Source organism: Dermacentor silvarum, chromosome 4 (assembly GCF_013339745.2).
Source record: "Dermacentor silvarum isolate Dsil-2018 chromosome 4, BIME_Dsil_1.4, whole genome shotgun sequence".
NCBI classification, from domain to species: domain Eukaryota; kingdom Metazoa; phylum Arthropoda; class Arachnida; order Ixodida; family Ixodidae; genus Dermacentor; species Dermacentor silvarum.
Window position 1 is genome coordinate 215,616,995 of NC_051157.2, and position 15,955 is coordinate 215,632,949.

The 15,955-nt window shown below is 45.4% G+C and overlaps 1 protein-coding gene across 5 annotated transcripts in view; it reads right to left on the reverse strand.

Annotated features, from left to right (window-relative positions):
* LOC119449227 (putative phosphoenolpyruvate synthase) overlaps nt 1-14,017 on the reverse strand; it is a 614,437-nt gene extending 600,420 nt beyond the window's left edge. For 3 of the 5 annotated variants that reach the window (XR_007466614.1, XR_007466613.1, XR_007466615.1), the window contains exon 1: nt 13,871-14,017. Coding sequence is in view for 2 of the 5 variants with exons in the window: in XM_049666356.1 (XP_049522313.1) it covers nt 13,871-13,949 (79 nt within the window). In the remaining 3 variants the exon portion in view is untranslated. The remainder of the gene's footprint in view (nt 1-13,870) is intronic. The other 2 variants (XM_049666356.1, XM_049666355.1) reach the window with 1 other exon arrangement.
* Nucleotides 14,018-15,955: the final 1,938 nt, after the last annotated feature.

Consider the following 15,955-nt stretch of genomic DNA (forward strand, 5'->3'; position numbering starts at 1 on the left):
GCGTTTGTTCTTGTGCGAAAAAAAGTTACAGTTTCGGCCGAAAGGCGAAGCATCGATTGAGATAGCAAATTAGTGGACAGCTATACAAAGTAAGGATAGTAGTATTATCGGCCGTATAACTTGGAAACATAGGCACACTAACTAAATTAACAAACATGCTGTCACACGCACACAAGCAAACATGAACGAATCTCACTCGATGAGCGCGGAAACTCGAAGCGAGCGAATTGAGCTTCGTGCCGGCATTCGCGTCAACGCGATCTTAGCCGCGGACTGCCGCAGATGGCTTTCAAGATGCAGCCGCGTAGCGGGAGCTCGAGTCACAGTGCAAGAATGCGGCTCGCGCCCTTGCCGGCTCACCGTCACATGCTGCGTCACAAACTCGCACATACAGCACACGGCGCTCGGAGACGATTTTGTCGCCGTTGGACTTTATACAGAACCTCACGATGACGACGATGCCGATGGCAGAGATCCGCTTGGAGTGTCCATAAAAATTCAAAGTAAAATTATTTTACAGCGTGAGCAGTTATGGGCTCATTCCAATAGCCGTTTCGGCTCGCGATTGTGTCCGCCGCCGCCACCGCTGGTGACCGTAACCGCTATCGCCGTAAATGCGAAAAAGGTACACTTCCGACACCATTGTCGTGTATTGAAAGGTAAGGATTGGCTGGATTAGGCAGACACGATTAAAACAGGCACTGCTGCTTTAATCCGGCATTTTTCTGCTTACTTAATTGCCGAATACGTGTACAAATTTGGTCCGACAAAACGGTTAAGAAACTACATTCACTCTACATAGTTTCCAACTGTTTTGAAGACTTGGCTAGATACGGCGAACAGAGACACTTCAATATCTACAGGGCCGACCCATTTCACTCGACAAGAAACCGACTGAGCAGACGTGTGCCAGGGCCTGGCAGAAGGCGTAGTTAGATCCGTTTGATAAAGAAAATATGTGGTTCATGTGGCATATTTGTGGCATGAAAGGCATTTTAGGTACTGTTAGTACTGTGATACTGTAGGTACTGTGAAACACAAATTTTAAGTGGCACATACTCATTTTGGAGAATTAGCCATGACTATAAGCACACATCCAGTGGCACATGGCGAATGGCGGAATCAGAGAAAATCAACCTAACCAAAGCCGCTGAATATTTTGTACTATTGCAATAATGAATTGGTCTGCTTTAGAAATTCCTATGACCCAAAAAATTCCAGTTTCCTGGAAAATGAACCTGCCAGCGTAAAACACGCGTACCTACTCGAGTGAGGCTAGCTTAGCAGGGCTCTTTTAGGAATTATCAGGCATTGCCGGGATGTTATTGGCCTTGTTGACTAACGGCCAGGTCCTCCGCTACAGAGGTCATCCAGATATGTGAGAATACAAGGTGGGATTTCTATCTGTAAGGACATAGCGGGCAACATTGATGAATTCTACCACATTATTGAGAGGGTAGCAGTCATCGTAATAAAGATAAATAACAGACATAGATTACAGGTAGTACAAGCCTATACGCTCTAACCTCCAGTGATGATATTGAAGAAATAGAACAGTTTTATGAAGACGTTAAATTAGCAACGATAAAGATGCAAACTCAGTATACTGTTGTAATGGGCGACTTAATTTAATACAAAAGTGGGAAAAAACAGGCTGGGGAACAGCAAATTGGTAATGATTCTAGGAACACTAGAGGTGTTGGTAGAATTCGCGGAAAGGAAAAAAAAAAATGCGGGTCACACGCACTGTGGGAACCGATGTAAGCGAAGCTATGTATGCTGTTTGCTTAAATTGACGATAATTCGCGGTGATGTTGACGGCGAAAGGGTAATTTCTTAAGCGTTTAGCATTTAGTCCAATACGACAGTGGTGAGTTCATGTTAAACGTATACCTTGCGTGCACAACTGCTGTTTGTCTGCGTATCCACAGAACACACAAAGAGACGTGTTTACTTGAGCTGTTCTTGGGCGTCATTGTTCAGAATCTCTGAGAGGGTTGAGCTTTATCAACGCCTCACATGGCACATCGCATCGTCGCAGAAGTGTTAAACTTTAATTGAATAATGAGGCTGAACGTAATTCATATATTGTAATTGTATGTATATACATTGTATGCATACATTCGTGGTCTGCAACATGTTTCGCTGCGTAGCGAAGACGCTCCTGTTCCGCGCGACGCTTCTTTCGGGCCTCCAAAAGAGGCCCAACCCATGTCACCCTGCACTGCTTCATTCGTGGTTTTACTGTAGGTGCTCAAAGCCAACCGGGCTACCGATCTTTGGTTAACTTCCAACCTCGACAAGATATCCGATTTTAAGCATAAAATGGCGTTTGCGAACGTTAGCACTGGCACCATTACTCCTTTCCCGATTCCACGCACCACCTCATACTGATTGTGGCTCCACAGTCCTCTGCTGCTGCATTCCGCTTCCCCTTTAACTTGAGATTATATTGGTGGGTGCTTCAGTTCCCAATTATTCCCGATTTCTCTGTCCTAAACTTGAGGCCTAGATTTGTCGCTGCATTGCCACAGAAATTCACAAGTGTCTGTAAATCTCTTGTATGGTCCGGGATGTCCGGAGGCGAGCGCCATGTTGCAAGAAACCCAGCGGCGCGTGCGCAGCAGTCGGGAGAAGCTTCGCTTTAGAATTCTGGCTTGCTACGTGCCAAACCTACGATCTGATAATGAGGCACACCGTAGCGGAAGCCACCCGATAGATTTTGACCACCTGTAGTTCTCTAACGTGCGCACAATGCACCATTCCACCTGCATCGGAACCGAACCGCGACGTCAAGCTCTGCAGCACAACGTTACAGCCACTAAGCTACCGCGGCTGGTAAACAATTATTTCAATAGTTATCAAAATATGCAAATAATCTTTTAATTACTAATTTTAGGGCACATGCAATTCGTAAACTGAAGCTGAAGAGTAGTGAAGTCAACTGAGCTTAGCAGAAATCATAACACTAGCGCCACTTTCGAGATATGTGACCGTCACTGTGCTACGAAATACATGGGCGTTGCTGTCAACAGGTTCCTAAGAGCGTGCCTCTAAGAGATCAGGACGATCGTAACTGGAACAGCGAGGCACGTTCTTAGCAGATGTTGGGACGGACATTTCGAAAGTGGTGCTATAGTTAAGGGATTACTGCTAAGCAGACACGACCTCACTACTCCTCGGTTTCAAGTTTGCTATATGAGCCCCAGACTCAGTAAATGAAATGGTAATTAGCGTATTTTAGTTAATTACAAAAAATTATCGCTCAAAATTTTCTTGCTGCTAGTGTCCGCTTAGCCACGTAACCCATATATGTCAGCCAAAACGGCAGAGGCCCAGATATGATACTTTTTTTTTCATTTTAAGAAGTGTTCGCTAGAAAAAAAGCACCTGGTATATAGAATTTCAGTCACTGGCCTACGGGATAAAAACTTGAAGCTCATATGGTCGCCTCTTCATCGAACCATACAAGAAATGATCTCGTAGCGGAAAGTTTTCGGAATGTTTGTCGAACATCGTGACTGAATAGTGGAGGGGTGTATGCTGCATGTACGTGTGCACGGTTTCTCAGCTATTCCGCTCGTTCATTTCCAAATATGCCGATACGACTAGGACCTCACTGAAATGCCATTTCATGACCTCCAGTTCCTCGCACGTGTATTAGCTCCGAAACTGACAGGATTATTTTGCACCCTTCACGTTTTGCCCGAACGTTGCAGTGCAGCTGAAGTGCAGACTGTGAATAGTTAATCGTGTCGCCCTACATGTAGCATGCTAGAGTGCAATTGATAGTGCCCAAACCTATACAGGGTGTTTCAGCGAACACATTCAAAAAGTTTTAAAGGTTGCCTGTGGCCGATAGCACTGTTCTAGTTCATGAGCTGGTTTAATCGAAGAAGCGGACATTACTTGCGGGAAAAAATTGAAATGCATAATCGAATAACTCACAAAAATGAACTAATTAAGTTTTTAACGAAATACCTATGGCCCATACTGCAATTTACAAATTACAAATTCTAGCAGTGAAGTTCGCGAAGCGGATCCACTTGGAACGAATTCTCGGGATGACACCAGTTTCGAGATATTAATTCCCAAACTTTGTGGAGATATGCATTGGCGTTCCAGTTACTTTCTTAACAAAACGTCGTTTTATGCATTGAAGCATAAAAGCAACGGGAACCAGATATCATATCTATAATGAAACTAATAAATTTTTAGTGTACTATTTCTTTCTATTTTTTTTCTTATTTATTTTCAATTTCGTCCCCGGTCGTCTCAGGAGGTGAACCGGAAGTGCTGCTCAAGAAACAAGAGTGTCACTCGAGTGTCGTGCCACTATTAAGACTTCACATGCGAACGAGACAAGCCCAGATTGCTGGGCGAGTCAAGGCATGCCCCTTAATGTTTGTTAAGGATGAGGTCGAGGGTTCGATGGCTACTAGTAACAGCTTTATTCCGGCGGGAAGAAAAGCAATCAAGCGTCTTGAGTCAGTATGGTACTAACGGAAAAAAACATATGTAATTGTATACAAGTGTACATTGTTATAAATATGAATTGAATTGAATCCTGGGGTTTTACGCGTCAAACCCACGATTTGATTATGAGGCACGCCGTAGTGGGGGACTCCGGATTAATTTTGACCACCAGGGTATCTTTAACGTGCCCTTGAACAACTGGACACGGGCGTACTTGCATTTCGCCCCCATCGAAATGCGGCCGGGATTAGATCCCGTGACCTCGCGCGTAGTCGCGCAACACCGTAGCCGCTAAGCCCCCGCGGCGGGCGTTATAAATATGTGCTATGTACATTCCGCAGGTGTTGTTTGCGTATATCAAAATGACCGGGTGCCTTATTTCTTAACATGTGGTTTTATATTAAGCCTAAATTAGCTTAATTTTTTTTACCGACTTTATTATTTCAGACTGCCCTGCCGTGAATTGCTGTTTTCGTGTTATATGTCTTATGTTGATGAGCAGCCCGAGAACAAGGTGAGAGCATGGGCTAACGTTTCGACACGTGTCTTCTTCAAGGCCACATATGCTCTCGGCACAGTATATGTAGGTAGGGTACCCTACCTGAAGAACCCTGCCTATATACACCGAGGAGAGCTTATGTCACCTTGAAGAAGGCACTTGTCGAAACCTTGGCTCTCACCTTGTTCTCGTGTTGCTCATAGTCTTGACTTTCAATCTCCCGCATTCCCCGTGATCTCCCACGTCTTATGTTGGATACATAACTAACCTTTGCCTAAGTATCCTGTTTGCTGTTTTTTTAATGTTATCACATATTTTCGCAAGCAACCAAGCGCACACCTACACTCGCAGATAGAAAGCGTTCTGCGCTTCCATGCCCTTTATAGAACCAGTACAGTCGTCGCTTTGGAAAGCTGACTACAGATAAAGTTTGAACACCCGTTCGGTCAAAACGGTTGCAGGTACATGGCTTTAAGTGCATTAAGAGAGGTCATTGTATGCGAGAGCAGCGAAGTGCGATTGCTCATATCTATTACCTACGATTGCCGTCGAGGAAATCTATTGTTTCATTTGCGCAAGTCTTAGTGCCTGGTTATGGAGCAGCCGATTTGTTTCTGACGGCGCATCAAGCGATAAAATTGCAGCTTTATCTCTGTTCAACAAGAACTTTCAGTCGAGATGAAATTCAACTGCGTGCGCCTTAAGAGGTAGACTATAGCGTCTTCTGTAGCAGGATTACGCAGGACGCGTAGTACACGTTTCCCCAAAGGTGTGTTTTAGACAAATATAATAAAAGATCATGACAGAGCCGGGTGCTATGAGCTTAACATGGGCGAATTGAAGTTCGTAATTACCCCCATCTTTTGCTGATGGGGGCAAGTACGCGAAAACGCTCGTGTACTTGTATTTAGGTGCGCGTTACAATTGCGTTAAATAAAGCTTATCAAAAATAATGCAGTGTTTCACTACGCCGTGCCTCATATACACTTGTGATATGTCGAACTGCAAGACTCAACTTTTTTGAGCATATGCAAGTCGAGGCGCCCTAGTCATGCAAAGGGCTTGCGTATTGCTGACAAGAATAGGAATAGCGTTTATTGATTGCTCATAACATTGTTGTTCATGTGAACATATGAAATGTTCTTGCATTCTTTGTAGTCCCTATTAGCAAGTATTTTTTTAATAAGCAGTCAGTTGGAACAAAGCACTCGCCCTGTATTCTACCTGGGTCACATTTGTCCGTTTTCGTGCTGCTTATAATGAAAGAAAAGCAAGGAAAGTAATATGTATTAGAAACAGATCCGTAATGCTTTCAAACTTGCCCATGGGCCATAGCGTATGTGTTCCATCTTTATCTTTGTTCTGTTTGTTGTGCTCTTCGCCATAGTATTCCTAATCACAAATGAATGAGCCCAATTGCAAACACTCCAGTACTTTAGTTTTCCGCTCTGCTGTACATGTCTGTACAGAAGTTATTTTTGTAATAAATAATACGTTCCTTGCCGACTCGAAGCGCCAACTCGAAGTGTTCACGCTTTAGACACAAGTGGCTCCTAGAGCGACCTTGCTCTCCGGCTTTTTCACTGATATAGGAACAACATGTGCAGTTCCGATAAAGCGAGAGCGTAGAAGTGCAGCTCTCAGGGATATCAATCTCAGAGTCCGTCTGGAAAAGATAAAAGCAATTTTGTATCTCTGTTGCAAGCAACTGCGATTAAATGACGGAGAGAACTTCTTCGACAAAATGTGTTTTTCTTCTGCTTTTTTTTTGCAAGCATAAGAACATTGAGCCGCAAAAACACCTCTTACGGATTCGAGAGAGATTTAGCTTGTCCACAAACTTGTCACCGTTTATAGATTACTGGCTTACCGGAACCGTGGACAGCAGACCGTAATTTATTGGTAGCCCTGTTGAAACGGGGCCGTGACAAATAGTCCTAGCCTGCTTGAGTTAATCAGGTTCGCTATACATGCTTTTTATTCTACCGTTTTTGCATACATCTTCCTAATGTTTTTTTTTTCTCTCTTCCTCGGGCTTCCTCTTCGCCACAATATGCATCGGTTCGAGCGTTGAGCTAGTCCTACGAATTATCTATTCAGTAAACTTGACGAAACAGTAAATGATCTTGTTCTATTACGTACGTAATTAACCTAATTATCTTAATAGGAACTGTATAATTTCAATTGGAGATTATAGAATATTCATATTGACACGTGTACTTGTTTATGTTTTTAGGAGGGCTCAAAATTTGGTGGTTTTGATTACCAAGAAAACGAGGAGCTGCAATTCGTCGACTGCACTGGTGCCTATTTTTACCTGTTAACATATACCTTGCACGCAAATGGGAGGCTGCCAGACATGGGCATGAATTATGCCGGCTAGTACTAACATTCAGGCCATTCGAAAATCATAAAAAACCGCGTCGCAGTTTCGTCTCTGAAGTGTCGAAGAAGTTCAGAAGGAATGCAAAGGCCGGTACGATAATATGTTTCAGAATGTTTTGAGAAGCGTTGGGAGAAAGCTCGCTTTTGATGTATTTTCTGCATGTCAGAACGTTAGTGAAAATTGCCCGCAGAGAGAAAGGCATAAAGAAAGAAACAAAGGAAGGAAAGGCAGGTATATTTATGAGCTTGCTGCTGGTTTGTTACCCCTCACTACGGGAAAGGAAAGTGGGTAGAAAATAAAAATAAATGGGGAAGGAAAGGAGTAACAGGTGATGCGTGCGCACGAACAACAGCGGTGATCAGGTAATTAAAGGTGGTCAGAAAGCCCAGCTGGAGTGCTCGGAAGTCCAAGGAGAAACAACGGGCGCCGGTAGGAGTAACACATGCTCAGCGAAGAACCCACCTGCGTCTGTAGGACGGGGCGAAACATCAGCATGTGCCTACGAGAGCACGATAAGGGATGCACCTTTTCACCTGGGACTGCATTGCAGAGCCGAGTATATTTCCATGTTTGGCGACGCAAAACTTCTGTTCAGACACTGACACCAGTTGGCTGGAGAAGTTCTCGAATTATTTTTTTAATAATTAAAAAACCTTGCATTAATCGCACATTCAACACGATATGAGTAGAGCCGCCAGTCAGCCACTAGTTGCTTTACGATAAGTGGCGTTTTATTCAGTTGATAAATCTCGTTAAATTGCACGTTTGTCAGAACACCTGAGCAATAGCAATGCTTTGCCTTTTTATTGCGATAGCAATTATATGGACACTTCAACCGAATTTCTGCCGTCGGCGTCGCCGTCGCCGTGAGGTTCCCTATAGATAAAATCTTCGTCGCGCGCCGTATGCCCGAGCGGAAGCGTGCGGGGACGCGCGCTATCACGGAGAGCGAACGCACTCAATCTCCCACGCGCAAGCAAGCAAGCAGGAAGCCAGCGCCGGAAAGAGCGGGGGGGGGGGGGGGGCGCACTTCTACTCCGCCAACAACCGCGCTCGTCGCTCGTCCGCACCGTCTCTTATCTCCACACGGCTCTGACCTTTATGCGCCGTGCATTCGCTGCTCAGTTTCCGTTGAAGCGATAGACCGCACGTACCTTCGCCCGCAGCGGCGTATGCTTGCTGCCAGCGTTTTGACAGTCTTGTCTGCAGTCATTCAGTGTGATCTATTCGTGTTTGTTTGTGCGCGCTCACACCACACTTGTTCATTCAGTTAGTAATAGTCGGGTCACATTTTCCAACGCACGCTACACATGCAATGCTGCCCGGATCGGCAGTGCAGCGCTACAGGTGTGTCCCTTCGCACGCGCTGCCCACGGGAAGCGCTTCTCATCAACACCACCGTTTCACACGCTCCTTCTCGTGGTCAGCGAGCCTCTCTTCATGTCGGTCTACTTACGCCGCAGCACACCTGCTTACTTAATCAGCTCATGTTTACTACAATTCATATTGCTACCAAAGCCGCTCACCTTACTTCGTACTATGACATTGCTGTGTTGCTATCGCATTCATTGCTCCGCCCTTAGGGCGAAACTGTGACATTTTTTATGCTATCTTGTTATCAAACTACATATTCCAATACGTTTTGTTGTTTGTACTGCGATCAGGCGTCTTTTTGCCTAGGTGTGTGTTTGTCGCCCTTTACCTTATCTGTCTTCTTGTTGCTAACCAGTACTTTGTCATGCGTTAAGCAGTGCGTCTATCCATCATGTGTTTGTGTGTGCGTGTGCGTGCGTGCGTGCGCGCGCGCGCGTGTGTGTATGTATGTGTGTGCGTGCGTGCGTGTGTGTGTGTGTGTGTGTGTGTGTTTGTGTGTGCGTGCGTGCGCGCGCGCGCGCGTGTGTGTGTGTGTGTGTGTGTTTGTGTGTGGATAAGCTCTCTTAGAGGAGGTAGCAGAAGCCCTACTGTACTTATTCGCAGTGTTGTGCGGAACAGCGTACCTGGAAATAGTTACTTTTGCGAGGAACGGATGAACACCACCGTTCCGTTAAGGGTCGGTGGAACTGTAACGGTAACTCGTTAGGTTTACGAAGGAACGGCAGAGGGAACGGCGTTTCTTCTGTAAACGTTCCATGGCATTGAACAGACGCACGCACGTGCGCAGCACATCATGCAGGGCGGATGGGCGACCGCATGAGGCGCAAACTACCGCTTGCTGGTCACGTGACTGTGATGTATTTTTTTCGTGAGTTCTTCGTTACATTTTTTATGATTAAGCTTCGAGATTGTCACGTGACGCTCCCTCCAGTAGTTTCCATGCTGGCCTGTGGGACACCAACATCGAGATGCAACCCTTGCTCAAACAAGTTCAAACAAGGGACTTTACTAAATTGCGAATATGTATTCTGGACATTTATTTTTCCACTCATACTACAATATTATCAAAACCAATATTATCAAAACCAATATTACCAAAACCAAATAGCCCTGCTCCCTTACTAATTTCCGAAAACGGAGCCATGCTTGACTCGAGAGATAGCGCAGAGCAATTTAGCAAATGCTTCTCAGCAGCTTTCACTAACGAACTGCCGCTTGATAATACTCACATACTTGAACAACCCTCAATTCAATTCGCTTTTTCTTCCATCTTGGTATCGGAACATGGTGTCTCTCGTTCAATTGACAGGCTTCCTCATAAAACCGGCCCAGGTCCTGACGGTATAAGTGCTAAGCTTCTAAAATTAACGTCGCACTACTCTTCTGTCTTGTTATCTCTAATTTTTCAGCAATCCTTAGATACCGGATGCCTGCCGCAAGATTGGAAATCAGCATTAGTAATACCGGTATTTAAATCTGGTGACGCAACAGATCCTAATAATTACAGGCCTATATCACTGACATCAATTTGTTGCAAATTACTGGAACACATCCTGTACACTCACATTATAGCCTATCTTAACGAAAATAGTCTGCTGCTCAATAACCAACATGGCTTTCGTCAAAATCGCTCGTGTCAGACGCAGCTATACGAACTTATAACCGATATTCACATTTCTTTACACAAATTGGTTTGCACAGACGCCATTTTCATTGACTTTTCTAAAGCTTTTGACCGGGTGCCTCATAATCGTCTAAAACTGAAAGTTCGGAACCTACATCTTGACTCTAACACGACGCGATGGATTGAGGAATTCCTAACCAATCGATTTCAAGTAATCTCTTTGAACAACTGTTTTTCTAACCGCACTCACGTGACTTAGGGAGTTCCTCAAGGATCTGTTCTTGGTCCGCTACTATTTTTAATTTACATAAATGACATCGCAACTAATGTTACTTCACAAATACGTCTCTTTGCAGATGACTGCGTCTTGCATAATGAAATAAACTGCGCGGCCGACATCACTGTGCTGCAATCTGATTTAACAAAACTTACCGAATGGTGTGACATATGGCAGATGGAAATCAACACAGCCAAAACTAAACACGTAAAATTTGCACCCTTTACTCGAGTTACCTTTGTCCAGTATAAAATACGTGGTATAGCTATTGACACAGCATCTTCAATCAAATACTTGCGTGTCTTGCTTACTTCCAATCTAAGCTGGAATACACACATTGAACACATTACCACAAAAGCATGTAAAAAACTTGGTTACCTAAAACGGCACTTACACCTTGCGAACACAGATACCAGGCTTCGCGCATACACTTCTCTTATCAGGCCCTCTTTAGAATATGCGTCCATAATTTGGCACCCCCATCATTCAAATCTCACGAACCTACTTGAATCAGTTCAAAATAAAGCTGCGCGGTTCATCTCGTCTTCATACTCTCGCTATCAAAGTGTGTCAGCCTTAAAGAAATCACTAAATCTCTCTTCTCTTGACATGCGCAGGAAATTAACACGGTTGTCGTTCTTCCATAGCCTTTTCCACAGCAACATTCCATTTGCCCGAGCTCATATTCTTCCCGCTGCTCACATATCGACGCGCACAGACCATATTCATAAAGTAAAACCTATATTTGCCAGGACTAATCTTCATCAAAATTCGCCTCTAGTTTTATCTATTGCCGAATGGAACTCACTCTCTTCAAACATTGTCTCGCTTACGGAATCATCATCATTTCATGCAGCACTACTAATCTTTTTAGAGTGTGTCAACCTGTCATAACCCACGTATTACGCTTGAATATTTACTTGAACATGTTTTTATGTGCTTAGTATTGTATAATTTTTTCCATTTCATCTGATATGTACTTGCGAAACATCTTGTCTGTATCTGTAGTCCTCTTCGCGTTTTCAGTTCTCTTGCGTTTTTTACGCTACCAGATATTGTATAAACATCGTTTTCGTTGTTGTTTTCGTTTCTTTATATCTGTTGCACGTTTTGATAATTTTACTGTACCTCATAGCTTGCCATATTATTTATATTCTACACAGTGCACGTCCATTTGACCTTTTCCATCCCCCCCTATGTAATGCCCTAACGGGCCTTTAGGGTACTTAAATAAATAAATAAATAAATAAATAAATAAATAAATATTGAATCAACACTTATTAAACGCCTATGCATTGTTCCTTTCGATGCGGTGTCTTTTGCAAAAAAATTACTTACATTGGTGCATGTGAGTAACTTTATATTTGCTGATCTGAAGCGCAGTATCCTGACTGCTCATTTGAATACCGAAGTGGAAGGTGCCATATGTGTTGCACTAGTAATAGACGAGCACCAAAGTTGCAGTTAGACATGTCTGGAGTATGTCTGGTACTCCGTGAGAAAATTCTTTTTATCTCCAGATTATCTGCTGCCGGCGATGTTCAAATTCGTACATTATATGTAGTTTGCTGTGAGTTATAAATTGCTCACTTTATTTCGCCTCCGGATTATCCGACACTATATTTTAATTTAAAAAAAACACCGCATATCCACGGGGTGAATGATGATGAGTGGGTGAAGCTCCGGAGGGAATCATCGGTAAACCGTGAATCTTCCATGTAATTCGCCCAGTCTCGCCGCACTAAATCGAACGATTGACTTCCACCAATGACACGCGCCATATGTGGCGTCATTCCTATTTTATAACAGCGCCCTTCATTATAATTGCACCATCTCCCGCTTAAGGGGACGCTAGCACAAACGCGTTAGAAACGTGCAGTACTCTCTAGTAAGGGCGAGAGGCCACAGCGTCTTACGCAGCCGTTTACACATGCCGGAACGTGCACCGCGTTTGCCGACGCCATCACATGACTGCTGAGAGAGTATAACCCCCGTATTCATAAATGCTCCTCGACTTGAACTTGACTTGCCACCGCCTTCAACGCGTTTCGAACACGCTGCCCAAGGCGGTGGCAAGTCAAGTTCAAGTCGAGGAGCGTTTATGAATACGGGGGTAAGGCGGAGAGGCCACAGCGTCTTACACCAGCTTCTTACACGGTCCGTAACGCGCTAGCAGAAACGCGTTAGAAACGCGCAGTCTTTCGTTAATCTTGGGTATTTATTATCATCGTGGTGCATGTGTCCATGTGCGCTTCGTGGCGTAGTGGTTAGCGCCGCGAGTTCGGAAGCGAGGGGTCCCTGGTTCGATTCCGCGCTACGGACACAACTTTCGGATTTTTTTCCCCAAAAAAGTAGACGTGGCTACCTACTACGACGATGACTACTACTACTACTACTACTACATACTACAGAGGAGGGACAGACCCACACCCTAAGGAGCTTCGCCCCTAAAAATCAATTCTAAAGCTAATGTAAGGACACGTTCCAATGGTCGAAGTGTAACTGGAACGCGTTCCTGTCACATTAAAGGAACTTGTAACGAGAACTTGCTTAAAGATTAGGTAGGAACGAGGTTTGGTTCCTGCTTTAGAGGAACGGGTACAACACTGCTCATTAGCGGCGACCATCAAGTAGAAAGTTCGCATCGTCCCGATTATGCGCACTGCTTCTACTTACTTCACACGTAAAGCTCAGCCGGTCAGTAATACGAGCAAACACATTGCGCGAAGGTAGCCTCACGGCACGTGGATTAAAGAAAGAAACCTGTCAGGGAGGCCCGTGCAAGTAAACGCGCACGACCATTTACTTGCCAGTGCCAATAAAATCAGATTCCTAAATTTGTTCCGGTGATGCGCCCGTACACTACACTAAGCCCCCGTGTAATAAGGTATCACATGCAACACTGCCACTAAAATCGCACGCAGCAAGAACACTCACGAGGCAGTGTGCAAATGATTTGTTTGCCTGCTGAAACCAGCCGCGGCGGTATGGCGTTGTGCTGCGAAGCACGAGGTAGCGGATTCGTTTCCGGTACGCATTTAGATGAGCAAGAAGGCTCCTGTAGTTTGACTTGAGCGCAGGTTAAAGGAGGCCAGCTGGTCAGTATTAACCCGGAGTGTCTCACCGCTGCGTGCCTAATAATGACATCGTGGTTTTTCAACGTCAAACTCCAGAATTTATCCTAATTTCTTCCGCGGATGGCTTTTTGAGCGACAATGTCGAACGACGGCTCACCTTTGTCGAGCCACATGCCGAGTCCATGTCTGTAGAGCTGCACAAGCAGCGCCCACAGGGCCGCCACAAGAGCCGCCATAGCACCGTGTGTGGCAAACTCGTAGCCGGGCTGCGCCTCTTATCCGCACCCACGCCCTCGCAGGCGATGCGCGCGCGCGTGAGCTCCGATTAGCGGCGCGTGCCGCGGCTTTGTTTTGCGCGAACGGCGCGCAATCCAGAGGAGCGCGCCACGGCGTCCACCTCGGCGGGCGGCCTCCCTAATGAACACAGCGGCGCCAGTAGTTAGTTTACAGTTTCCCTGTGTAAAGTTTAGCAGCTTCTCTCGTTCGCTTCAAACAATTATCTTGAGCTGCGGTCATTTTCCTAATCGTCGTCTAGCTCAGCTTTTCCTGCACGCAACCACCGCGGTTATTTGAGTGGAGTTTGTCGGTTCTCAATAAAAAAATGTGTATTCGAGATGGATACTGCGCGTGTAGTGTGTGTTACTTTTCTTCGTCCAGTATCTTTTTTGCGCTCTGAGTTTGGTAATAATGGATAATGAGTTGATCATTCCCAAGAGTTATAACGAGCTCCTAACTACTCGAGAGTACGTTTCAGAATTCAGAGCTTTGATAATTGCTCCTTTTAGGAAAGATATACAGTTAAACAACTCATATGTACCGTCCTTATCCGATGGAACACGAATATTTCAGGCAAATCGAAATACGTCTCACGACAAAACGAAATACACTACTTAGATGTTGCCCCATGGACTCGTATAATTATTTGTCCCATGACTAAGATACTCGGCATGCGCAGCCTTTCCATCCATGAAACGAAAAGAGACCCTTGCACTTTCAGCACGAGCCGAGTAACTTTCTTAAAAATTGCTGCGTTTTTCGGAAGTACTGCGAAAGACGAACGACCAAGCTGCACGTACGGACAAAATAAGGCGCGCAGGACATGCACAGCTCTCAATTTATTTATTTTGTCAGCAAGAGCTGCTTGCATGCTACTAAAATCATATATCACAAAATATTTTCATAAGATCAATCAGTAGAAACATTAAAAAAATAAATATCCATCGCGGTACGTTTGCGGCTAAGGCGTTGCGCTGCTGAGCTAGATATATAGTGGGTTTGATTCCCGGCCGCGGCGATCGTATTTCGATGGGGTCAACAAAACAAAGAGAAAACAAATTGGCAGAACCCACCTCACGATGACTGTCGACGGTAATGTATTTAGAAAGGAATCCACATAGCGACACAACGTGTTGCCACCGTGGAAACGAGCTACGTGTCAGGCATCCACTGCAGCGGAACTCCTCTTTCGCGCTAAGAACAGTCGCTGGCATCTAGCGCCGCCGTCAGGAAGCATTCGCGTGGCCTCCGAAATGCATGGCACGCCGGTGCCTGCCAACGCTTGCGTCATGCAGCAACCGTGCTTCTCCATCGATCGGACGCACTGCGTCGTCTAGTGGTGCTACTGAGAAGTACACGCGTGACTTTCGAGACAAGAAGCGTGGCGTGCCAGTGCTCGCGAACGCTAAGAATTGTTCTCTCGATCGCCGCACACCCAGTCACACATGCTCAATGACCCAAAAGAGTTGAAGGTTGGGCAAGTTTGTATTTTGACACGGGAACCATCTTGAAATAGCGCGCAACGGGACGGCACAACAGAAAGGAAGACGAACACAGGCGCCTGTGTTCGTCTCCCTTTTTGTTGTGCCGTCCCGTTGCGCGCTATTTCAAGATGATTCTCGTGCCAATGACAAGTTGGCGAAAGGTTCATTGAATAGCGGCACATACATAGTGCATTTATGGCGCAGCTGGCTAAAGCATAGGCGTGAAAGATGTTTCCACATACGCAGTGCCTTTGGGGCGGCGCCTGCTAAAGCGTTCCGTTGGTGTCTTATCAGCAACCCTTGTGACCTGGGTTTTATTTCACTCAGCATCGGAGAAATTTAAGAGATCTTTTTCATCATCGCAGAGCCAGACACTCCCTAGAGCATTGCACGGGCTCGGGCTTACCAGGAACCCCGGGCCCGGCCCGGCCCGTGGGCCGCGTCGGGCCTGGTAGGGCAGTTTTTCACGGGCTCGGGCCGGA